At 42.8% G+C, this 26260-nt stretch overlaps 3 protein-coding genes across 21 annotated transcripts in view; 1 reads left to right on the plus strand and 2 right to left on the minus strand.

Annotated features, from left to right (window-relative positions):
• LOC121536583 (peripheral plasma membrane protein CASK-like) overlaps nt 1-26260 on the plus strand; it is a 218932-nt gene that overhangs the window by 130466 nt on the left and 62206 nt on the right. For all 17 annotated transcript variants that reach the window (XM_045211626.1, XM_045211630.1, XM_045211628.1 and 14 more), the window contains exon 6: nt 25806-25908. In XM_045211626.1, the coding sequence (XP_045067561.1) occupies nt 25806-25908 (103 nt within the window). The remainder of the gene's footprint in view (nt 1-25805; nt 25909-26260) is intronic.
• LOC121536584 (probable G-protein coupled receptor 82) lies at nt 1973-11007 on the minus strand. Of its 3 annotated transcripts, none has more exons than XM_041843984.2 (5): nt 10500-11007; nt 7064-7357; nt 3035-3610; nt 2740-2805; nt 1973-2503 (listed from the first exon to the last, which is right to left on the minus strand). In XM_041843984.2, the coding sequence occupies exons 2-5, from the start codon at nt 7343-7345 to the stop codon at nt 2240-2242; spliced, it is 1188 nt and encodes a 395-aa protein (XP_041699918.2). In that variant the 5' UTR covers nt 7346-7357; nt 10500-11007; the 3' UTR covers nt 1973-2239. The 3 variants fall into 3 exon arrangements, with proteins under 3 accessions (XP_041699918.2, XP_041699916.2, XP_041699917.2); XM_041843982.2 differs by having other exon boundaries at nt 2740-2871; nt 10500-11006; XM_041843983.2 differs by lacking the exon at nt 10500-11007 and adding an exon at nt 9422-10175 and having other exon boundaries at nt 2740-2871.
• On the minus strand, nt 20133-21484 carry LOC121536171 (probable G-protein coupled receptor 34). The gene is made up of 2 exons (XM_041843448.1): nt 20892-21484; nt 20133-20754 (listed from the first exon to the last, which is right to left on the minus strand). The coding sequence occupies exons 1-2, from the start codon at nt 21482-21484 to the stop codon at nt 20211-20213; spliced, it is 1137 nt and encodes a 378-aa protein (XP_041699382.1). The 3' UTR covers nt 20133-20210.

The raw sequence follows: 26260 nt of genomic DNA on the forward strand, positions 1-26260 counted from the left end.
CGGCTTCTATCATACCTAATTCACACACTGCATACAACACACATACACTTAACACATACCAGTGGTGGGAAAAGTATCCAATTGTAATACTTGAGTAAAAGTAAAGATACCTTAATAGAAAATGACTCAAGTAAAAGTATAAGTCCCCCAATAAAATACTACTTGAGGAAAAGTCTAAAAGTACAGTGCCTTGAAAAAGTATTCATCCCCCTTGGCGTTTTTCCTATTTTGTTGCATAACAACCTGTAATTTAAATGGATTTTTATTTGGATTTCATGTTATGGACATACACAAAATAGTCCAAATTGGTGAAGTGAAATGAAAAAAATAACTTGTTTCAAAAAAATTAATAATGGAAAAGTGGTGCGTGCATATGTATTCACCCCCTTTGCTATGAAGCCCCTAAATAAGATCTGGTGCAACCAATTACCTTCAGAAGTGACATAATTAGTTAAATAAAGTCCACTTGTGTGTAATCTAAGTGTCACATGATCTGTCACATGATCTCAGTATATATACACCTGTTCTGAAAGGCCCCACAGTCTGCAACACCACTAAGCGAGGGGCACCACCAAGCAAGTGGCACCATGAAGACCAAGGAGCTCTCCAAACAGGTCAGGGACAAAGTTGTGGAGAAGTACAGATCAGGGTTGGTTTATAAAAAAATATCTGAAACTTTGAACATCCCACGGAGCACCATTAAATCCATTATTAAAACATTTTAAGAATATGGCACCACAACAAACCTGCCAAGAGAGGGCCGCCCACCAAAACTCACAGACCAGAGGGCATTAATCAGAGAGGCAACAAAGAGACCAAAGATAACCCTGAAGGAGCTGCAAAGCTCCACAGCGGAGATTGGAGTATCTGTCCATAGGACCACTTTTAAGCCATACACTCCACAGAGCTGGGCTTTACGGAAGTGTGGCCAGAAAAAAGCCATTGCTTGAAGAAAAGAATAAGCAAACACGTTTGGTGTTCGCCAAAAGGCATGTGGGAGACTCCCCAAACATATGGAAGAAGGTACTCTGATCAGATGAGACTAAAATTGAGCTTTTTGGCCGTCAAGGAAAACGCTATGTCTGACGTAAACCCAACACCTCTCATCCCCCCGAGAACACCATCCCCACAGTGAAGCATGGTGGTGGCAGCATCATGCTGTGGGGATGTTTTTCATCAGCAGGGACTGGAAAACTGGTCAGAATTGTAGGAATGATGGATGGCGCTAAATACAGGGAAATTCTTGAGGGAAACCTTTCAGTCTTCCAGAGATTTGAGACTGGGACGGAGGTTCACCTTCCAGCATGACAATGACCCTAAGCATACTGCTAAAGCAACACTTGAGTGGTTTAAGGGGAAACATTTACATGTCTTGGAATGGCCTAGTCAAAGCCCAGACCTCAATCCAATTGAGAATCTGTGGTATGACTTAAAGATTGCTGTACACCAGCGGAACCCATCCAACTTGAAGGAGCTGGAGCAGTTTTGCCTTGAAGAATGGGCAAAATCCCAGTGGCTAGCTTATAGAGACATACCCCAAGAGACTTGCAGCAGTAATTGCTGCAAAAGGTGGCTCTACGAAGTATTAACTTTGGGGGGTTGAATAGTTATGCACGCTTAAGTTTTCCGTTTTTTTGTCTTATTTCTTGTTTGTTTCACAATAAAAACAATATTTTGCATCTTCAAAGTGGTAGGCATGTTGTGTAAATCAAATGATACAAACCCCCCAAAAATCCATTTTAATTTCAGGTTGTAAGGCAACAAAATAGGAAAAATGCCAAGGGGGGTGAATACTTTCGCAAGCCACTGTATTTGATTCAAATTTTACTTAAGTATCAAAAGTAAATGTAATTGCTAAAATATACTTAAATATCAAAAGTAAAAGTATAAATCAGTTCAAATTCCTTATATTAAGCAAACCAGGCGGCAACATTTAATTTTTTTATTGTATTTACAGATAACCAGGGGCACACTCCAACCCTCAGACATAATTTACAAACGACAGCATGTGTGTTTAGTGAGACCGCCAGATCAGAGGCAGTAGCATTAAAAATATACATATCAAGTTGCACATTACTTCTCCCTCTCCCTCATAAATATACAAGGTGCTCTTTGAATGAATTGGGAGTGAAAAAACAGCACCACATGGTAAAAGTTCTGGACTCATTTCTCCTGGTCAATTTAATGAATGTTGTTGAATGAGGTGATGAAAATGGTCAATGTAAAAAATAAAACAACTTTACAGAGCACTTCCCTGACTCCAGTTCACCGAGAATGACTCTTTCCATGGCCCCTCACCCTTATGACACACAGTCTCCTCCAACCTCACACCATTTGGATTGGCTCTGGTGGTGGCCCCGCTGGATGATTGGCTGCTGGGCTTCTGTGGGTGGAGCCTAAGCAGTAACATGACATGCCTGTGGAAGGTCTTGTCCAACAAGAAGTACATCACTGGGTCGGCAGAACACCGCAGCACGGTGAGACAAAGCAGTAAGTTCTTGACCTGAGACAAAAATCAACATACTGTTACGAAGTTAGACGGCTATAAACTCTACATCATGTAATATACCTCAGACTGATAAAACTTAACTCCACAAAACATGATTTGCTTCTGGAAGTGCTCTTGAGCCAAAATGAATGGAAAAATATTGCCTATAGTAAACCTATAGTATATTGTCTATTGATAATGGTAAACTGCTGCACCTTTTAATTTAAAGGATATATTAAAGTGTTGTTGACCTCAACGATGGCAGAGAGAGGATGGCAGGGCCCCCTGGTGGTGGTGGTGGCTGGGTCAGCTTGGTGCTGGACAATGGAGACAAAGATGGACTTGAAGATGTGGTAAGGCAACATGCACACTATCAGAACCACCTGGAGTTGAGGAGGAGGAGGAATAGAGGAGAGGAGGAAAGGTTGAGATGAGAAGTTAAAGTCGTTTAGATATAAAGCGACTAGCTGTCTAGCGAATAGCATCTGTGAGTCTTAGTCTATCAGTAAGAAAACATTCAAAATAGACAGAAGAACGAATCCCCACCTGGATCACCACGATGTTCCGGAACACTCTTCCCAGCAGCTTCTGGGAGCCGTTGACAGCGGCACTCCGACGCGACCTCCATATATGCCTCGCCACCGCCATGTACGACGTCAGCACCAGCAGGAAACACATGAAGAAGATCACAATGGCCACCACCATCGCCCCCCTCGACAGGCTTCCCCCCATCTCCATTGCCACACTGTAACACACCCTCCCCCCCTTCTCCTCACCCCGTCCTCCTCTCCCTCCATTCTCACCACCTCCACCCACCTTCGTCTCCCTCACTGAATAGTAAACTGTCACGGGTACTATGGCCACCACCACCATTATCCAGACCCCGGCGCACACGGCCTTGGCGAACCTCACCCGTCTCAGCCTGGTGAAGAAGGCAAGGGGTAGCAGGGTGGTGCAAGTGCTGGGGCGGCTGGCATGGGTGTGCTGGATGAGGGTGGCGAAGCGGCTGAGAGCCACCCAGGTCAAGATGAAGATGCTGATGTAGATGTTGATCTGCTGAATGGGTGTGACCCCATGGAGGACCAGCTGGCACAGGGGGCTCCACACCAGCCAAGCTGGACCCTAGGAAGGAATTGACAAGGATTTTTTTTTTTACTGTTCTTATTTATCTTTACGTGTCTTACGACATATGTGACCCATCCCTTGATTGGTAGATCATGTGACCCCTCCCTTCATTGGTAGATCATGTGACACATCCCTTACTCTCAGGATTGGTAGATAATTTAAAACAATTATAAATCTGCCACACAAAACATGACTTTTAAGACTTAAATTCTTTATTATTATTATTTACAAGGCCTTTATAGAGGCTTCATAAATCATATATAGGCCTTTATAGATGATTCATATATCATATATAGGCCTTTATAGAGACTTCATAAATCATTCATAATAGTCCAGGCGAAATGTGCCAAATTTGAAGTGATACGTTCACTTTTTCATAAAAGCATGAAACTTGGTATCCTTGTACAGTTTGGGGCCCTGAACATTTTCAGATATGGAGGCAAATGGCCGTGGTGGCCATTTTCCTTTCTGCCACAACCAAATAATGTATTTTGCGTCATAACTTCTGAACCAAACACGATAACACAGTAAATGTGATGTTACTCCTATGTTTTGATGGTCAAGGATTACAATGATGCCATGCACAACATCAAAAACAAGGCCTGGCGGCCGTGGCGGCCATTTTGCTATTCCGCCATAACCGGACAATGTATTTTCTGTCATATCTGCTGAACCAAACATGATAACACAGAGAAGGTGATGTCTACACCTATGTTTTGATGGTCAGGATTACAAATGAGCTGTCTACAAGACAAATAGTTCTGGTTATTATATAATTGTGGACCGCCATTGGGAAGAAATCCAATGAAATCACAGTTTCTGACAACATACACAATAGAATATTATGTCTGTGGCATACAGAACCATACAGTTGTCTGCTGCTGCCTTATAATATAATATAATATGCCATTTAGCAGACGCTTTTATCCAAAGCGACTTACAGTCATGTGTGCATACATTATTATTTTTTTGTGTATGGGTGGTCCCGGGGATCGAACCCACTACCTTGGCGTTACAAGCGCCGTGCTCTACCAGCCCCTGGTTGTGAATGTGGACATTGTAAATTCATGGAACACAAGAAGGGCCTTTGATTTGTCTGGACCCAGGGAGTTGGTGATTTCATGGGCATGTATGTGCAGTGCATTCAGAAAATATTCACACCTCTTGACTTTTTCCAGATTTTGTTGTGTTACAGCCTGAATTTAAAATTGATTAAATTGAGTTTTTTCACTGGCCTACACACAATACCACATAATGTCAAAGTGGAATTATGTTTTTCTAAATGTTTACAAATTAATTAAAATTGAAAATCTGAAATGTCTTGAGTCAATAAGTATTAAACCCCTTTTGTTATGGCAAGCCTTAATAACTTCAAGAGTAAAAAAGATTGCTTAACAAGTCGCATAATAAGTTGCATGGACTTAGTGCAGTTTAAAAAAACAATTTTTCTTACTACCTCATCTTTGTACCCCACACATAGAATTATCTGTAAGGTCCCTCAGTCGAGCAGTGAATTTCAAACACAGATTCAACCCCAAAGACCAAGGAGGTTTTCCAATGCCTCGCAAAGAAGGGCAACTATTGGTGGATGGGTAAAAATAAAAAAAAAGCAGACACTGAATATCCCTTTGAGCATGGTCAAGTTATTAATTAAGCACAACAAGACAGTCGTGAAGAGGGCACGACAAAACCTATTCCCCCTAAGGAGACTGAAAAGATTTGGCATGGGTCCTCAGATCCTCAAAAGGTTCTACAGCTGCACCATCGAGAGCATCCTGACTGGTTGTATCACTGCCTAGTATGGCAACTGCTCGGCCTCCAACCGCAAGGCACAACAGAGGGTAGAGTGTACGGACAGTACATCACTGGGGCCAAGCTTCCTGCCATCCAGGACCTCTATACCAGGCGGTGTCAGAGGAAGGCCCTAAAAATTGTCAAAGGCTCCAGCCACCCTAGTCATAGACTGTTCTCTCTGCTACCGCACGGCAAGCGGTACCGGAGTGCCAAGTCTAGGTCCAAGAGGCTTCTAAACAGCTTCTACCCCCAAGCCATAAGACTCCTGAACATCTAATCAAATGGCTACCCAGACTATTTGCATTGCCCATTCGGCGCATGTGACAAATATAATTTGATTTTGGATGGTGTATCAATACACCCAGTCACTACAAAGATACAGGCGTCCTTCCTAACTCAGTTGCCGGAGAGGAAGGAAACCGCTCAGGGATTTCACCATGAGGTCAATGGTGACTTTAAAACAGGTACAGAGTTTAATGGTTGTGATAGGAGACAATTTAGGATGGATCAACAACATTGTAGTTACTCCAAAATACTAACCTAATTGACAGAGTGAAAAGAAGGAAGCCTGTACAGAATAAAAATATTCCAAAACATGCATCCTGTTTGCAACAAGGAACTAAAGTAATACTGCAAAAAATGTGGCAAAACAATTAACTTTTTGTCCTGAATGCAAAGTGTTATGTTTGGGGCAAATACAATATAACACATTTCTGAGTACCATTCTCCATATTTTCAAGCATAGTTGTGGCTGCATCACGTTATGGGTATGCTTATAATTGTAAAGGACGGTGGAGTTTTTCAGGATAAAAAATTAACGTAATGGCAAAATCCTAGAGGAAAACTTGGTTTAGTCTGCTTTCCAACAGACACTGGGAAACAAATTCACCTTTCAGCAGGACAATACCTAAAACACAAGGCCAAATATACACTGGAGTTGCTTACCAAGACGACACTGAATGTTCCTGAGTGGCTTATTTACAGTTTTGACTTAAATCGGCTTGATAATCTATGGCAAGACTTGAAAATGGCTGTCTAGCAATGATCAGCATCCAACTTGACAGAGCTTAAAGGATTGTTAAATGAATAATGGGCAAATATTGTACAATCCAGGTGTGCAAACCCAGAAAGACTTACAGCTGTAATCGCTGCCAAAGGTGATTCTAACATATATTGACTCAGGGGGTTGAATACTTATCTAATCAAGATATATTAGTGTTTTAAAAATGTTCAAATGTTTCTTCCACTTTAACATTAAAGTATTTTGTGTAGATCGTTGACAAACAAATGACAATTAAATCCATTTTAATCCCACTTTGTAACACAACAACATCATTGTAATCCTTGACCATCAAAACATAGGGGTAGACATCACCTTTTCTGGAATATCATGTTTGGTTTAGGAGATATGACGCAAAATAACATTCTTTGGTTATGGCGGAATTCAAACTTGCCGCCACGGTTTTTCCGATGCCTCCATTTCTGAAAATGTTCAGGGCCCCAAACATTACAAGTGAACCAAGTTTCACGATTTTATGAAAAAGTTTACATAAATTTCACTTAACACCTGGATTATAAGAAAATATCATGCTTTACAAAAAGGGTGGCAAATACCAAATTTGGCCAAGATGCAGTACCAATCCAAATGTCAGTTACCTGTGAGTAGTAAGCAGCCAGGAAGGGGGTGGTGAGGGAGAGGCACAGGTTGGACAGGCCCAGGTGGGACAGGTAGACATGGGTGGAGGTCTGGGTGGGGATACGCCTCAAGAACACCCAGAGAGAGAGAGCGTTGCCCGGGAGACCCGTAAGGAAGAGGAGGGTGTAGAGGGAGGGGAGGACGAAGCGGGTGGTGAAGGAGGGGCAGAGGGGAGAGATGGAGGAGGCATTGAGGTAGGAGGTGTTGGACACAGGTGGAAAGGGTTGGGATGTGTTCTCCATTGATCTGTCAGGCTAACAGAGAAAGAAAGGAGCAAGGAGAAAGAGTGTCATTTTCAGTGGTTTAGACATTAATCCCAAACTGTATATAAAACAGTGGCCGTGTCCGAATACCCACACTACAGTACTACATACTTAAACTGCATAGTATGTACTCATCGTCGCATACTACAGGTAAAAGTCAGTAAATTAGAATATTTTGAAAAACTTGATTTATTTCAGTAATTGCATTCAAAAGGTGTAACTTGTACATTATATTTATTCATTGCACACAGACTGATGCATTCAAATGTTTATTTCATTTAATTTTGATGATTTGAAGTGGCAACAAATGAAAATCCAAAATTCCGTGTGTCACAAAATTAGAATATTACTTAAGGCTAATACAAAAAAGGGATTTTTTAGAAATGTTGGCCAACTGAAAAGTATGAAAATGAAAAATATGAGCATGTACAATACTCAATACTTGGTTGGAGCTCCTTTTGCCTCAATTACTGCATTAATGCGGCGTGGCATGGAGTCGATGAGTTTCTGGCACTGCTCAGGTGTTATGAGAGCCCAGGTTGCTCTGATAGTGGCCTTCAACTCTTCTGCGTTGTTGGGTCTGGCATTCTGCATCTTCCTTTTTCACAATACCCCACAGATTTTCTATGGGGCTAAGGTCAGGGGAGTTGGCTGGCCAATTTAGAACAGAAATACCATGGTCCGTAAACCAGGCACGGGTAGATTTTGCGCTGTGTGCAGGCGCCAAGTCCTGTTGGAACCTGAAATCTCCATCTCCATAGAGCAGGTCAGCAGCAGGAAGCATGAAGTGCTCTAAAACTTGCTGGTAGACGGCTGCGTTGACCCTGGATCTCAGGAAACAGAGTGGACCGACACCAGCAGATGACATGGCACCCCAAACCATCACTGATGGTGGAAACTTTACACTAGACTTCAGGCAACGTGGATCCTGTGCCTCTCCTGTCTTCCTCCAGACTCTGGGACCTCGATTTCCAAAGGAAATGCAAAATTTGCTTTCGTCAGAAAACATGACTTTAGACCACTCAGCAGGAGTCCAGCTCTTTTTTTCCTTAGCCCAGGTGAGACGCTTTTCGCGCTGTTTCTTGGTCAACAGTGGCTTGACACGAGGTATGCGGCAGTTGAAACCCATGTCTTTCAAGCGTCTCTTGGTGGTGGATCTTGAAGCCCTGACTCCAGCAGCTGTCCACTCCTTGTGAATCTCCCCCACATTTTTGAATGGTTTTTTTTCACAATCTTGACTAGGGCGCGGTGATCCCTATCGCTTGTACACTTTTTCTGACCACAGTTTTTCCTTCCCTTTGCCTCTCTATTAATGTGTTTGGACACAGAGCTCTGAGAACAGCCAGCCTCTTCTGCAATAACCTTTTGTGTCTTTCCCTCCTTGTGCAATGTGTCGATGGTCGCCTTTTGGACAGCTGTCAAATCTGAAGTCTTCCCCATGTTTGTGTAGGCTTCAGAACTGGACTGAGAGACCATTTAAAGCCCTTTGCAGGTGTTTTGAGTTAATCAGCTGATTAGTTTGTGGCACCAGGTGTCTTCAAAATGTAACCCTTACACAATATTCTAATTTTGTGACACACGGAATTTTGGATTTTCATTTGTTGCCACTTCAAATCATCAAAATTAAATGAAATAAACATTTGAATGCATCAGTCTGTGTGCAATGAATAAATATAATGTACAAGTTACACCTTTTGAATGCAATTACTGAAATAAATCAAGTTTTTCAAAATATTCTAATTTACTGACTTTTACCTGTATTTATGATGTAATGTTTAGTAAAAGGTATGCAGTATGCCACCGCCATAACGCGCTACTTTGCTACGGCTTTGTATATATAACTGGCTAGCTAGGTTAAATATGATGTTGTCGCTCAACAACAGCAAGCTTATCGGGGTCTCCAGCTAACTTCAAGTCCTACTAAAGCACGTAGCTAACATAAGCTACGGTATTTAGCTAAAGTAAAGGCACGGCAGGCTGCAAATAACGATCCGTTTTCAAAGATGCAAGATTAAATAGTAGTGATCATTTTAAGGACAGCAAAACATGACTTACATTTGAACACTGTAGGAGACTCTTTGCTCGTCTTCTTTGCCATCTTCAATTCGGTTTTTTGTTTACTTTCAGAGGACTATCGAATCTCGAAGCCCTCACTTTCAGAGGACTATCAAATCTCGAAACCCTCCTTTTATCCGGTTTGAATGCATTGTGATTGTGAAATTCCCAAAAAGTGTACAATTTATTTATACTACATGAGAAGCCGAAATGAGTATGACATTCGGCCATTTAATGCCTACAAAATTTTCGAAATGTCACATACTAATTTTTGCGTACTCAAACGGCCTACTATTTAGGACGCTAGTATTGAAAGTCCTTTAAATGCTTAACATGCTCTCAGGCCTTAGATAGATTTGCGCATCTGTTCTATAAACTTTATCAGACACTGAACGTTTTGTGGTGAACAGAACAATACCTTTGTTGTCAGTATTTCATCAGTAGGAAATAGGAACTGTTCGGACGGGAACTTACTTCAATGGAAATAATGTCTGCTGACTGTTTGCTGATCCATAATGTGGTCTTTACTAACAGCTATTGTCTTACTGATACAATAACTGGTACACTGTTTATAGCCATATTTGTTATCTAGCTCCTGTGCTACATTTGTATGTAATTGCGCAAAGCTGACGCTTGCTAGAATTACATTCAGTTACTGTATTGCATTTCCACCAAACAAAACCATAACATGGTTATTTGTTTAATTTATAAATCTATTCACATTGTGTGTGTTCATTTCTTTATTCTGTAATTACTGTATACTAATTCAGCAATGGCCCTCATATCATGTCAGAAGTATCAAAAAGTGTAAATCAAATGTATATTTTTGAGAATTGTTATAAATGGCCAAAAGCTCTATAATTTGATTATAGTGATAATGATTGTTTGTCCTTTTTTTGTTAAACTTAAAACAGCAACAAAGTATTCAACCAGTAAAACTCTTAATTAACCTCCGTTGCAAAATACTAGTGTAGAAAACGAGGATAATTTCCTGCTTTCTGTCAACGCACAGCAATTTTCACACAAAATGTTTTTTTATAAAGAAAGAAATCTAGTTTTCAAAAAGATGAATACTTACAGTACAGAGATCAATTATGTCTGTTTATGAGGTAGTTAGTTGTATGATATGTGTATGTGTAGCATCTAATATCCTTTTTGTCCCCTCAGCTTTTGACGGGGGAAGTGTGTGAGGAAGAGAACAGAAAGCAAGAGGGGTGTGTGTGTGTGTGTGTGAGATGTGGGTTGGTTCATGATGTGAGTTGTTTTCATATGTGTGGGTGAGAGATGGTCACAGGAAGACTAAAGGGAAACACATTGTCTTGGTTGAGCCCCTTACAGGCTGAACGCTGATGTCTGCTGGGAAACACTCATGTAGCTGAAGAGAAAATACATCCAAATGAAGTATATTGTGGTTGAGTTGAAAATAGATGTATTGGTAGATGATCAGTGTTACATTCTAATGTGGTTTGTGTGACATGACAGCTATTATCAGAGTGTGCTGTATCAGGGAGAGGCAGTACTGAGAGAGCAGAGGAGAAGTTGTTGTCCACAGCATCTTACAGTCGCCCACAGGAGCGGCTGTCTGTCTGTGTGTCTGTCTGTGTGTCTGTCTATGTGTGTGTCTGTGTGTTTGTCTGTCTGTGTGTGTGTCTGTCTGTCTGTCTGTCTGTCTGTCTGTCTGTCTGTCTGTCTGTCTGTCTGTGCGTCTTACTGCTGTCCTCTGCAGCAGGGCCAGACGGAGTAAGGGATGTAAAACTCAGCTCAGCGCTGCGATGGTTATGGTTGCATTATTCACCTTCCATCGTGTTCTCACCTTCTCACAGTCGCCCCCGTGTGGTGAGAGCATCGTCACTGCATGCTGGACATGGTAGGGCAGGAAGCACGCCACAAACACCACAACCACAGCTAAGATCTTCCTACGTACCCTCAGAGTACGACCCGACGCCCCCTGCCTCTCTCCTGGCTCTGAACACACCCCCAAGTTTACACCCCATCTGTTCTCCCCTAAACTAACCCCACACCCCTCTTCCACCCCCACACTCACGCCCCGCCCCTCCATTACACCCTCCTTCACTGGTGTGTGTGGGTTTGTGCCAGGCTCCCCTGACCCTCTTCAGATGCAGCATTAGTCCTCCATAGCAGACCAGAATAAAGGTTAGAATCACAAAAAACAGCCCCACTCCCAGGCAGGGTTGGTTATTGAACCTGGTCAAAGCAGCTGTCGCGTCCTGCTCCTCCTTTTCCTCCTCTGATCTGAGGTACCACACTGGCACTCACCACCGTTGCCGCGGTTACCTAGGTGACGAGGCAGAGTACCCTGCAGCCTCTGGGCCTGGTGAGGGGCGTAAGGAGGGCAGGGTGAGGCTGCACATACAAGCAGAGAAAGATTTGAGAGCAAAATTGAGTGGTTAATTGAGTAACTGATTAGTTGAAAAATTCATACAAAATAAACAGGTCAATCAAAACAACCTAATTCAAAATCAACCAGTCAGTTTTAAGTTTGAAGCCTGGTTGTTGGCATCCATACCACGGTGGCATAGTGTGTCACACTGGTCCAGAGAAGCAAAACCATGTTACAGTAGAGGTTGACGTAGAAGACTGTTATCATGGTTAGCATGGTGACCTGACACACCCCTGTCCTCTCCGGACCAAATCTGACCCCTCAGGTAATACATCACCCGGAACAGGAAGCTGCCGCACAGCAAGAGGTCAGAGGTCACCATGTTAAGGGTCAGGATGATGGTTGGTGTCCGCCCCGACCTCCAGCAGTTACGCATGGGCAGGCCGTTGCCTAGGAAACCCAGGAGCGACAGGGCCAGGTAGAGCCAGGGCTTGACGTGTGTGTAGAAGAGGTCAGGGTATAGCCAACGCTGTCGGGAAGAGGAGAGAGGGGAAGGGAGGAGGCGGAGGAAGGGGAGGGGAGGAGGAGGAAGGGAGAGAGAGGGGAGAGGAGAGGAGGGGAGGGGGAGAGGAAAGGAGGGGAGGGGAGGGGAGGGGGAGAGAAAAAGGGTCTGTTACTCATAGACCCCAGTTCCTTTGCTAATACACCACATCCCTGTTACTTACCTATCTCAGTCCTGTTACCCACTTTCCTTAGGTAACTGAGAGAGGAGGGGAGAGAGAGGGGAGGGGAGGGGAGGAGGAGGAAGGGAGAGAGAGGGGAGAGGAGGGGAGGGGGAGAGGAAGGGGAGGGGAGAGAGGGGAAAGAGAGAGGAGGGGAGGGGAAGGAGAGGGGAGGGGAGAGGAGGGAGGGGAGGGGAGAGGAGGGAGGGGAGGGGAGGGGAGAGGAGGGGGGGAGGTAGAGGAGGGGAGAGAGAGGGGGAGCAATTGTGACCGATAAGAACATACTGTACAGTGAGTGCGGTTACATGCACACAATAATGTGATTATTGTGGATAGTCAGATTAATATAATAGTTTGTTTAAAATGTTTACATGCTTTGTAAGAAGAACGATTTCCCTGATAATCCTGTTTACATGGACACATCTGAAATCAGGCTACCTGATGGCACTCTGAAAATGTAGAAAATCGCAGATCAAAATAAACGTTCTACCACAGCGAATATGTTATTTTTGTGAAGCATATTTGATTCTGAGTTCGGAAATAATAAAGTTTGTATGTGAAAACCACTTCTAAGACACATACATTCAGTTGTTCCAAACACACTTCACTTGCGCTAAAGAGGGAGGCTTGTGCTGCTGGTGCTGCCACATGTGCAGATCAAATACACTGCTGGAACTCTGATTAAGGCGTTTACATGTTCTAATAAAACCAGGTGTTTTAATCGGTTTATGCTTACTTCGATTTCGACCTTAACGCCGATTTAAGATAAGCAGAGTAAGGTGTTTACATGACTATTTCATATTCTGCCTACTGCCATAATCAGTTTAATATCTAATTATTAGTTTGCATATAAACGTACTCAGCCTATAATAAAATTAACAGACATTTACACCTATTCCTCAGCCCCAATATATACAGTGAGGGGAAAAAAGTATTTGATCCCCTGCTGATTTTGTACGTTTGCCCACTGACAAAGACATGATCAGTCTATAATTTTAATGGTAGGTTTATTTGAACAGTGAGGGACAGAATAACAACAACAAAATCCAGAAAAAATGCATGTAAAAAATGTTATAAATTGATTTGCATTTTAATGAGGGAAATAAGTATTTGACCCCTCTGCAAAACATTACTTAGTACTTGGTGGCAAAACCCTTGTTGGCAATCACAGAGGTCAGACGTTTCTTGTAGTTGGCCACCAGGTTTGCACACATCTCAGGAGGGATTTTGTCCCACTCCTCTTTGCAGATCTTCTCCAAGTCATTAAGGTTTTGAGCCTGACGTTTGGCAACTCGAACCTTCAGCTCCCTCCACAGAATTTCTATGGGATTAAGGTCTGGAGACTGGCTAGGCCACTCCAGGACCTTAATGTGCTTATTCTTGAGCCACTCCTTTGTTGCCTTGGCCATGTGTTTTGGGTCATTGTCATGCTGGAATACCCATCCATGACCCATTTTCAATGCCCTGGCTGAGGGAAGGAGGTTCTCACCCAAGATTTGATGGTACATGGCCCTGTCCATCGTCCCTTTGATGCAGTGAAGTTGGCCTGTCCCCTTAGCAGAAAAACACCCCCAAAGCATAATGTTTCCACCTCCATGTTTGACGATGGGGATGGTGTTCTTGGGGTCATAGGCAGCATTCCTCCTCCTCCAAACACGGCGAGTTGAGTTGATGCCAAAGAGCTCGATTTTGGTCTCATCTGACCACAACACTTTCACCCAGTTCTCCTCTGAATCATTCAGATGTTCATTGGCAAACTTCAGACGGGCCTGTATATGTGCTTTCTTGAGCAGGGGGACCTTGCGGGCGCTGCAGGATTTCAGTCCTTCACGGCGTAGTGTGTTACCAATTGTTTTCTTGGTGACTATGGTCCCAGCTGCCTTGAGATCATTGACAAGATCCTCCTGTGTAGTTCTGGGCTGATTCCTCACCGTTCTCATGATCATTGCAACTCCACGAGGTGATATCTTGCATGGAGCCCCAGGCCGAGGGAGATTAACAGTTATTTTGTGTTTCTTCCATTTGCGATTAATCGCACCAACTGTTGTCACCTTCTCAGCAAGCTGCTTGGCGATGGTCTTGTAGCCCATTCCAGCCTTGTGTAGGTCTACAATCTTGTCCCTGACATCCTTGGAGATTTCTTTGGTCTTGGCCATGGTGGAGAGTTTGGAATCTGATTGATTGATTGCTTCTGTGGACAGGTGTCTTTTATACAGGTAACAAGCTGAGATTAGGAGCACTCCCTTTAAGAGTGTGCTCCTAATCTCAGCTCGTTACCTGTATAACAGACACCTGGGAGCCAGAAATATTTCTGATTGAGAGGGGGTCAAATACTTATCTCCCTCATTAAAATGCAAATCAATTTATAACATTTTTGACATGCATTTTTCTGGATTTTTTTGTTGTTATTCTGTAACTCACTGTTCAAATAAACCTACCATTAAAATTATAGACTGATCATTTCTTTGTCAGTGGGCAAACATACAAAATCAGCAGGGGATCAAATGCTTTTTTCCCTCACTGTACATACATCCACCCACTTACCCACAAACTTAAACCCAATTACCCACACACCCCAGCCCTGTTACCCCCATGCCCTAACCCTAACACCCACATGCCAATACCCTAATATTGATAGAATCAAGTACCGATACACCCATATCCTAGCCCTAAATGCCCTATTTGTTACTCATAGACCCCAGTTCCTTTGCCAATACACCACATCCCTGTTACTTACCTATCTCAGTCCTGTTACCCACTTTCCTTAGGTAACTGTTGGTGACTTCACCAACTACTCCTACAAACCAGAGGGGTATCCTATGAAGCAGGTTTTAGGAGTTAGCGAGGCAACTTTGGTCAACTCTTGAGTTCAACTCGGGATAACCAGTCATATGAAAGTGGCTCATCTTTTAGCGAGGTACATTTCTGACTCCAAATCTTTTGTGGCTCCGGGGCAGGCTACCTCAGGGCTTACTCCACTTACCCTGTGAACTGAGCAGTGGTGCAAGTTGAGCCTGCTCTGCTGAGGTTGCCTCATTGGACAGATGTTTTTGTTTGTGTGTGAAACTGCAAAAATTCCGGTAGTCTAAAACAGGTCTTTCTGGTTCCTCCCCATTGTTTAAATGAAAGACGGACAATTTATGGCATTTCTGGCAGTCGGGCAAGTTGAGCCTGCTCTGACAATTTCTTTAACTGATAACAACCAAAATACAAAGAATTCCAGTACTGATCTTTCTGATTCCTCCCCTATCTGTAGGTGAAAGGCAGGCAATAGGCCTATATGGCAATTCTGCGTGTAAATAGCTAAATAACATTTTCGGGCAATTAATAATATCTTCGGGCACCCAAGAAACACTCCTGACTTGGCCGATGGGCAAGTGCTTTTCCGACTTTAAAGTCAATCCCTGCTATTTTCTCACCGTTATCTCGACCCAGTGCCAAAGTTGTCAGAGTAATACCGTGTGTATCCAGACAAGGGCGTTCTGTAGTGGTTAGTAGTGGTGCGTGGGTCAGCTGTTTGTTCACCCACACCCGCCCGCAATTGCTAATAATCTATCCTCAACTGCCCGACTATATGTGATAAAGTGAAAATCTGAGGCCCACACCTGACCCTAACCCGCTAATATAGAAAATGTGCTGTAGGCTACAGTCAGAGATGGCAGAACGATTTTTTGGCAGGGGGTGCAGGATTTTTTTTTGCCTGATTTAGATAGGCTATGTTTCTGCTTATAATTTCCGACATTTTGGTAGGCTGTTTGTTAGTCAGCTTGTCTATAGATACATGCAGCTCAGTGGCGGTCGGTGCCGTTTAAGATTAGGGAGGACCTTTTTTTTTTATGAGCATGGCATTATTTCTATTACAGCATATTGGATGACTGTCATTCATATTCCATTCACCCAGCTCAATGTAACATCAATAGGTTTAGGCTACTACATGATACTCAAATTTTCCCTATACCCATCATGAGGTTGCTACAACCTAGCCTATGTGTGAAAGTTTACAACGTCAAGAATTTTGAGTAATCAAGGTGACACACAGTGACACATTCAATACCGCCTTGCACACTGTTGCCTGCATCTAGCTGATCTAGGGAGTAATCATTAGTCCAACAGTTGCACAATTATAATTTCTATTGAACAAATGTAGGTCTTTTTATACCCGTTTCGTTCCGTTTGCTTCCGTTTAAGAAATGTTTTTCAACAGAATCGGCGGAATGAATACATCCCTGATCCCACACAAACACAGTTCACTTTCATAGCAGCCACATAAAAACAGCATGATCAGTTTGCTCGTTGTATATATAATTCCTTATCGCAACTATCTGTGCACTCTCCTCCTCTCACATTTTCCCTTTGCTTGTGGACTTCAATGCACAAAACATTGTGACCAGGCAAAAAAAAACTTTCCAAGCCAAACCTTCATATCATGACCGCTAACCGCTACACACAGCCTACATCGTTGTCACATCACAGTCAACATAGCTACTAGAACTAACGTGTTAGTAAACCCACTAGCTACAATCATGCAGTACAGTGTACAGTCAGAAAGCCATAACTCAAAAAAACTAAAAAAAACTAAACGGGAAAGATGTTCTGTACAACATTTTCAAATGACATCAGTTTGACCGGTTGTAAGGAAATAGAAAGCTGTGAAAATGTTTCTGATAAGATGTCAATTCGGCTTGGATGCATATTTTATGTGGTTGAAATACAATCAGCTTTTATGATGCTGATCAAGATAGCTCCTCTACAGACGGTATCTAACTGAGCATTTGCATTCTCTCAAGATACTGAAAGAAAGAAATCATATTTCTTCATTCCTGTTCCCAAGTCCAAATTAGGCTACATTTGGTGTATATCAAATGTTTAATTCTGCAGGAGTTAATATATATATATATATATATATATAATATTATGGCTATGTGAGAGGTTATAGACCTACAGTCAGTGTCCAGATTTCAGGTTCCATTGAACCCATCTGAACAGTAGGCTACAGTTCCCTTGACCTGCCATAGGCCTATTTGATGTCCCCATCTTGTGACTGTCGAATTTAAATAGCGCCTTACAATCATCACACCTAACATAGCGGGCACTGCTATCATCCTCTTTTACCACTTCACCAAATCTTTCCAAAACATGACTTTTCAGGCCCTCCCTTCACTTTATTTCACAACTCTCCATTTCACAGCTTTTCTCTTATTGAAGTTAACTCAGACGTTGTCCTTTTTGCTGCCGTGGATTGCTCCAAAAAGCATTTGGCGATTGGCATGTAGGCAGTTTGGTGAACGTGTATAGTTAAGCCCTAAAGTTTAGGCTTATGCACTAATGCCAGATAGCCTAAAACAGGATTCCCGAATGTGGCCTGCGGGTGGTTTTATTTGGGCCCCAAGTTTTCTGAGCAAAAAATAAATACATAATAAATGATTATTTTATTTTTTCATTGTTGGACATAAAATACTTTAAAAACACCAGGAAATCAGCTCCAATTGATTTTAATTTTGGAAATCTGTTCCCAAGTATTTCCACACAGGCAATTTGCAGTCTACAAATGATTGGTAATTATGTTCCGGCCACCGACCATCCGCTCAAGAAATAAATCGGCCCGCGGCTGAATCTAGTTGATGATCCCTGGCTTAAAATAATGAAAGAAAAACCTTAATGTAGCCTATAGATATACAGTGTATTCGGAAGTATTCAGACCCCTTTACTTTTTCCACATTTTGTTACGTTACAGCCTTATTCTAAAATTGATTAAATAGTTCTTTCCCCCTCATCAATCTACACACAATACCCCATAATGACAAAGCAAAAACTGGTTGTAATTTTACAAATAAAAATCTGAAATATCGCATTTACATAAGTATTCAGACCCTTTACTCAGTACTTTGTTGAAGCACCTTTGGCAGCGATTACAGCCTCGAGTCTTCTTGGGTATGACGCTACAAGCTTGGCACACCTGTATTTGGGGAGTTTCTCCCATTCTTCTCTGCAGGCCCTCTCAAGCTCTGTCAGGTTGGATGCACAGCTATTTTCAGGTCTCTCCAGAGATGTTCGATTGGCTTCAAGTCCGGGCTCTGGCTGGGCCACTAAAAGAAATTCAGAGACTTGTCCCGAAGCCACTCCTAAATTGTCTTGGCTGTGTGCTTAGAGTCGTTGTCCTGTTGGAAGGTGAACCTTCGCCCCAGTCTGAGGTCCTGAGCGCTCTGGAGCAGGTTTTCATCAAGGATCTCTCTGTACTTTGCTCCATTCATCTTTCCATCAATCCTGACTAGTCTACCAGTCCCTGCTGCTGAAAAACATCCCCACAGCATGATGCTGCCACCAACATGCTTCATCGTAGGGATGGTGCCATGTTTCCTCCAGACATGACGCTTGGCATTCAGGCCAAAGAGTTCAATCTTGGTTTCATCAGACCAGAGAATCTTGTTTCTCATGGTCTGAGAGTCCTTCAGGTGCCTTTTGGCAAACTCCAAGCGGCCTGATTGGTGGAGTGTTGCAGAGATGGTTGTCCTTCTGGAAGGTTCTCCCATCTCCACAGAGGAACTCTGGAGCTCTGTCAGAGTGACCAAGACCTCCCTGACCAAGACCCTTCTCCCCCGATTTCTCAGTTTGGCCGGGCGGCCAGCTCTAGGAAGAGTCTTGGTGGTTCCAAACTTCTTCCATTTAAGAATGATGGAGGCCACTGTGTTCTTGTGGACCTTCAATGCTGCAGACATTTTTTGGTACCCTTCCCCAGATCTGTGCCTCGACACAATCCTGTCTCGGAGCTCTACGGTCAATTTCTTCGACCTCATGGCTTGGTTTTTGCTCTGACATGCACTGTCAACTGTGGGACCTTATGTAGACAGGTGTGTGCCTTTCCAAATAATGTCCAATCAATTGAATTTAACACAGGTGGACTCCAATCAAGTTGTAGAAACATCTCAAGGATGATACATTTAAACCGGATGCACCTGAGCTTAATTTCGAGTCTCATAGCAAAGGGTCTGAACACTTATGTAAATAAGGTATTTCTGTTTTTTATTTGTAATACTTTTGCAAACATTTCTGAAAACCCTGTTTTCGCTTTGTCATTATGGGGTATTGTGTGTAGATTGATGAGGAATTGTTTTTATTCAGTCCATTTTAGAATAAGGCTGTAACGTAACAAAATGTGGAAGAAGTCAAGGTGTCTGAATACTTTCCGAATGCGCTCTAAATTGCACAAGAATGATATTAATTAATTAATGATTTTAAGGTATTGTTTTCACTTTATTAAATCCGCCCGCAACTTGGGGTGGTGCTACCAAAGATGGTGGATTATAAAGATGACACAAAAAGGCCTTTTACCATTGAAAGAAATTGGCACAGTTCCAGTCTACTTAAGGGGTGGCTCTTCCATAAGCACCAATGCGATAGCAGCTTGGTCTGGTCTACTTAGTTAATTGACTGTATATGAACAAGAAAAAAGGAGCCTATGAAATGTCTCGCTTTCTCTATGGTCTCTGGTGCAACTCTGCTATTTAGCACTATGAGCTAGCCTAGAGTATCTACTTGTTGTAGTCATCTATTCTCATTCTCTGATGTAACAAGTCTTTCTTTATTGTAAATGCAGTTATTTATGACAAATTGATACTTTGGTTTTTACTGAGGACCAATGTTGCAGTATATACTGTATACCAATAGTGTGAACATTTATGTTAATATAGTTTCCCAAGCTTTTAATGTCTAAAAATAATTATGTCACTTAAAGGCAGGGCTGGACAGTTATTTTACTCCTCGGATTACTGATGAAACTAACAGTTGGCTGCTCCCTGAGGCTCCTCCCACAATCCACACTGGACCCCGGGTCCCTCAGTCGGAACACGTTATTGAACAATCGGAGGGTCTCTTTCCTCACGGACGCCGACAACATGAAGTACATCACAGGGTCCAGGCAACTGTTGAAGGCAGAGAGTAGCAACACCACTTCATTGGCTTTGTCGACCACGCCCCTCCAGAAGCAGGAAGTGTCGCTGATCTGGGAGACGACGTAGAACACCCGGACCATGTGATAGGGGACGAAGCAGACGATAAACAGGAAGAGGACAAAGAAGGACTTCTTGGCGGTGCGGGTATAGCGGGCCGCGTTGGGGAAGTCTGGTTTCTTTCTCGATAGCCTCAGCAGCTTGATGCCGATTTTCCCATAAGACACCACGAGGCAGACGAACACGAGCCAGAATGCGGCAACCAGGAAGAGGTTGAAGTAGGCCTTCCCCTTCGCACGTTGACGCTGTTTATACTGGAAACATCTGGGGGATTCGTAGAAAATAAAATGGCTATTAGTATAATTGTTCAAAATGTGGGACCTACTGAAATAAAGAATATCAAAAAAGTTTACCTAGAGAAATAAGGATTACATTTTTTAAACATGAAAAATTAAACCCACTTGTCAGACTCCTCGTTGCCCTCAGAGAGGAGGATCATGGGTATGACGGAGGCGAGGGCCAGGACCCAGATCATCCCACAGATGGCGGGGCTCCATCTGGTGGCCTTGATGCGGTACTGGCCCCCGGCACCACGCTGGATCTTCAGATAGCGATCCACACTGATCAACCCTAATAAGGTGATACTGATGTACATGTTCATATAGAAGAGGTTCCCCACTACCTTACAGAGGGTGGGGCCCAGGTCCCAGCGGTTCCCTTTACTGTGGTACAGCACTCTGAATGGAAGACAGATGACCAGTAGCAGGTCGGCTAAAGCTACGTTGATGAGGAACACTCTGACAGGTTTCTTCTTGGAGTGGACGTATAGAAAGACCCAGAGAGCCAGGATGTTGCCGGCCAGGCCCAAGACGAAGAGGACTGAGTAAAGGACGGCTAGAGGGATCCGGAGGGAGCTGTCATCAAGGTGACAGTGTTCCCTGGGGTCAGGGATTGTGGGCAAGAGGGTCGTGAAGGTTGTCTCCGTGGCGACGAGTGGGTGGGAGGAGTTGGAAAAGGGAAAGGCAGTGACGTTGGCGGGGAAGATGTTCGCCATGACGTCAGTTTCACTCTTCAGTTCTCAGTCCTGCGTAGGGGACAAAGTGAAGAAAAAGAAAGTTTCAGCCAGAAACGTTGTCTACTTCCTTAAATCAACCAAAAGTCAGCATGACTGGGGGTTTTGGCTAGGCGAGTGGGAGAAAGGAAAGCAGTTGTGTTTTGTTGTAACTCGATAGATTCAGGATTAAGTTAATGTGTTTCTTGATTCTTCCAGATAGTTCTCTTGGGAAAGTTCTTCGCTCTTATTAGTGCTGGTCTGTTTTGATGGCAGGAGGCCAAACTGGACGATTTAGGTCCAGATCAGCACCTAATCCACTAATCATAAATGATACATCACTCAGGCACTGAGCACACACTGCCCAGCTGACTGACCACCACTGAATACACCACCGGGCCTATAGTGGAACATGAGGGAAATAACATCGATTTTTACTTGAATTCTCAAGTGGCTAATTTAGGTAAAACAGTAATTCTGCTCATAATTTAAATTATGCATGTATGAACTACACATCAAGCCCAAAGCGGGAGGTTTAAAAAATACTTAGTAGTCGCCAAAGTTCCAGAGCATGTCTTTAATTCAACAAAACTTTATCCCCTTGCAAAATACTTCAGAGGCCCGCCAGTTAACCCTTGAAATGGTTGGAAAATGTTACGGGTGGTATTTTGTAGCAGTGTAATTCCATCACTCTGGGCTCTATCCAGTTAAAGGAAAGAACTTGCTCTTTGCACTGTGAGAATGTCATTTGGAATTGATGTAATCAAAGAAACAATGAGGTCGGTTTGAAATAAGAAAGGCAACACAATCTCTCACAGCACATAAAGAAGGTGATTTTTTAATCTGGCAACAGCTTGTCATTCAATACACACAGTACTCACCCTGTGAATTGTGTCCATTTGAGAGGTTGTTTCTCTTCTCTCTATGTGAATGTGCTTGTGTGGCAGTAGATCTCTCTCACTTTCTCTCTATCTTCAGAGATTAGTAGTCTGTTTTTTCTTAATCCAGTCTGTTTTTTCTTAATCCAGTCTGTTTTTTCTTAATCCAGTCTGTTTTTTCTTAATCCAGTCTGTTTTTTCTTAATCCAGTCTGTTTTTCTTAATCCAGTCTGTTTTTTCTTAATCCAGTCTGTTTTTTCTTAATCCAGTCTGTTTTTTCTTAATCCAGTCTGTTTTTTCTTAATCCAGTCTGTTTTTTCTTAATCCAGTCTGTCTTTTCTTAATCCAGTCTGTCTTTTCTTAATCCAGTCTGTTTTTTCTTAATCCAGTCTGTCTTTTCTTAATCCAGTCTGTCTTTTCTTAATCCAGTCTGTTTTGCTCTAGCTATTTCTCCCTCTTTCTTAGAAAATTGGAGCTGCTCTAAATAGATGGCTGTAGTCGAAGGTTCCAGTTCTTTAGGTTCTCTTCTTTAGAACCCACGGTATCTGCTGTTCTCCCACTCTCTCTTTCCTCTCCTCTGCTTTGCCTCCAGCTATTAACAGCCTTCAGCTGTGCTCTAGTCTCGAAAGCTGTAAAACGTCGAAGTGCCAAATCTGATGAAGGGGGGTTAAGGCCCAGCCCACTGCTGATTTACACATGCTAGAGCAACCACCAAGAACACAGACCACCAATATACACTAATTATATAGCATACCTAAAGTACGTATGTTAGTTATATAGAACAGCGATTGCAGATCTTTTTTGTGCTACAGCCTTTCAAAACAATGTTTCTGTAGCCACTATGGTTCAAGCATCAGCCCAGTTTTAGTCTACCACCCAGGAGAACTAGCTGTGACCTAACCCTTGGTCCAACCCACCATTTTGAGAAAAACTTTTAAAAAACTAGTACTAAATGGAGACAAAAGTAACTCTGTGTCTGTGTTGAAAATGAGACAGGAGTTTGTGTTGCGTTGTCCTTGCATGAGAATATTACTAAACTGTGGTATGGTGGCGTCGTGTGCAACTCTTGGTAACAGATTGACACGTATGTGTGGGCGCTTCATTGGAGCGAATCTTCAAACAGCTGGTAGTGAAAGCATCACTGTCTTTGATATATAGGTTTTCTGTAATGAAGTTTTAATGGCTGTAGCCCTAACTAGGGCTGTGGCGGTCAAGACATTTAGTCAGCCGGTGATTGTCATGCAAATTACTTCTGGTCTCACGGTAATTGACCGTTAATTAACATAAACACATTTTGCATCTCTTAGCTTCCACGTGTGGCATACAAGCCACTGATGTGGAACTTTGGAACATCTAAATTTAAAAAAGTCTAATAAATCCATTTAATATAGCCTACACCATCGTTATTTTAGACAGGTCTAAAGAAACATGATATTAAGAAAATGTAGTCTACTTCAGAACGACAGAATAGCATACTCTGAGTTGTCCTTATGTTAGGTACTGATCTGGCTATGCCATATGGCTGTGGGCTACACTAGTTCATTTAGCAGACAAGATTTGCTTAGAATTCTGTGGCATATTTTTTTATACTATGAAGAATACAATTGAACATAGCTGAATAAAATAGAAAGGATATTTTCCCCAAATGTTTTCAGAGGGAGTGCGCACATGCGACTATTCTTTGTTGAGCGGTTAACAAAGATCAGTTCCTCCTATATGCTTAATTTAGAGTTATTTATGCAACTGTAGTTGTGGTACAAATGTTAGGTTATGCAGTGCATTCGGAAAGTATTCAGACCCTTTGATTTTTACCAGATTTTGTAACGTTACAGACTTATTCTAAAATGGATTAAATTGGGGTTTTTTCCCTCATCAACACACAATACCCCATAATGACAAAGCAAAAACAGTTTTTTCGGTCTACCAGTAGGTCTCTCCAGAGATGTTCGATCGGGTTCAAGTTCCCCCCCAAAAAATAACAAAATAACCTAAATTAAAATAAATAAAAAAAAACGAGAAAAAAATAAAAAATAAAAAAGAGATAACAAAAAATATTTAAAAAACACATTGTAAAGTGTAAAGTGGAGCGACATTGTAAAGTGGTTATCCCACTGGCTATAAGGTGAATGCACCTATTTGTAAGTCGCTCTGGATAAGAGCGTCTGCTAAATGACGTCAATGTAAATGTAAAGTTCGGGCCCTGGCTGGGCCACTCAACGACATTCAGAGACTTGCCCCGAAGCCACTCCTGCGTTGTCTTGGCTGTGTGCTTAGAGTCGTTGTCCTGTTGGAAGGTGAACCGTTGCCCCAGTCTGAGGTCCTGAGCGCTCTGGAGCAGGTTTTCATCAAGGATCTCTCTGCACTTTGCTCCGTTCATCTTTCCCTCGATCCTGACTAGTCTCCAAGTCCCTGCAGCTGAAAAACATCCCCACAGCATGATGCTGACACCACCATGCTTCACTGTAGGGATGGTGCCAGGTTTCCTCCAGATGTGACGCTTGGCATTCAGGCCAAAGTTCAATCTTGGTTTCATCAGACCAGAGAATCTTGTTTCTCATGGTCTGAGAGTCCTTTAGGTGCCTTTTGGCAAACTCCAAGCGAGCTGTCATGTGCCTTTTACTGAGGAGTGACTTCCATCTGGCCACTCTACCATAAAGGCCTGATAGGTGGAGTGCTGCAGAGATGGTTGTCCTTCTGGAAGGTTCTCCCATCTCCACAGAGGAACTCTGGAGCTCTGTCAGAGTGACCATCAGGTTCTTGGTCACCTCCCTGACCAAGGCCCTTCTCCCCCGATTGCTCAGTTTGGCCGGGCAGCCAGCTCTAGGAAGAGTCTTGGTGGTTCCAAACTTCTTCCATTTAAGAATGATGGAGGCCACTGTGTTCTTGGGGACCTTCAATGCTGCAGAAATTTTTTGGTACCCTTCCCCAGATCTGTGCCTCGACACAATCCTGTCTCGGAGCTCTACGGACAATTCCTTCGACCTCATGGCTTGGTTTTTGCTCTGACATGCACTGTCAACTGTGGGACCTTAACATTTCTGAAACCTGTTTTCACTTTGTCATTATGTGGTCCTCTGTAGCTCAGCTGGTAGAGCACGGCGCTTGTAACGCCAAGGTAGTGGGTTCGATCCCCGGGACCACCCATACACAAAAAATGTATGCACGCATGACTGTAAGTCGCTTTGGATAAAAGCGTCTGCTAAATGGCATATTATTATTATTATTATAGGGTATTGTGCGTAGATTGATGAGGATTTTTATTTATTGAATCAATTTTAGAATAAGGCTGTAACGTAACAAAATGTGGAAAAAGGGAAGGGGTCTGAATACTTTCTGAAGGCACTGTATATTATACTAGCTACTGTATTCTATAAAATAAATTATACATGTTCTCTCTCTCTCTCTCTCTCTCTCTCTCGCTCTCTCACTCTCTCCCCCTCCTCCAGCCCCACTGTGTCCTCCTAGCGTCTAAAGAAAACAGTGCTCCAGTGAAGCTGGGAGGGTTCGGCGTGGCCATCCAACTGGGAGAGTCAGGACTGGTGGCTGGAGGTACGCAATGCAATGCATGCTGGGAATTTTCCTGCACGTCACTCAGATGTTTGCAAATCTGATTTGGGACTGGCTGTCAGGCTCTGTCCAAGATCCACACTAGCATACCACATGGAATGAAGAATAATGTACTGGCCATGTCTTCTAAATGGTATGCTAGTGTGGATATTGGAAAAGAGGCTATATCGTATTTACAGTGGCTTGCGAAAGTATTCACCCCCCTTCGCATTATTCCTATTTTCTTGCCTTACAATCTGGAATTAAAACTGATTTTTGGGGGGGTTTGTATCATTTAATTTACACAACATGCCTACCACTTTGAAGATGCAAAATATTTTTTCTTGTGAAATAA

Source organism: Coregonus clupeaformis, chromosome 37 (genome assembly GCF_020615455.1).
Source record: "Coregonus clupeaformis isolate EN_2021a chromosome 37, ASM2061545v1, whole genome shotgun sequence".
Classification (NCBI taxonomy): domain Eukaryota; kingdom Metazoa; phylum Chordata; class Actinopteri; order Salmoniformes; family Salmonidae; genus Coregonus; species Coregonus clupeaformis.

Bases quoted from the DNA above. Each gene is read 5' to 3' on its own strand.
- LOC121536584 (XM_041843982.2), bottom strand. From the start codon at position 7,345: ATGGAGAACACATCCCAACCCTTTCCACCTGTGTCCAACACCTCCTAC. The intron at 3,611-7,063 runs GTAACTGACATT...ATTCCTTCCTAG, and splicing joins TGGCTGCTTACTACTCACAG to GGTCCAGCTTGGCTGGTGTG. The intron at 2,872-3,034 runs GTGGGGATTCGT...CCTCAACTCCAG, and splicing joins GGAACATCGTGGTGATCCAG to GTGGTTCTGATAGTGTGCAT.
- LOC121536171 (XM_041843448.1), bottom strand. From the start codon at position 21,484: ATGGCGAACATCTTCCCCGCCAACGTCACTGCCTTTCCCTTTTCCAAC. The intron at 20,755-20,891 runs GTGGGTTTAATT...CGAATCCCCCAG, and splicing joins GGCAACGAGGAGTCTGACAA to ATGTTTCCAGTATAAACAGC.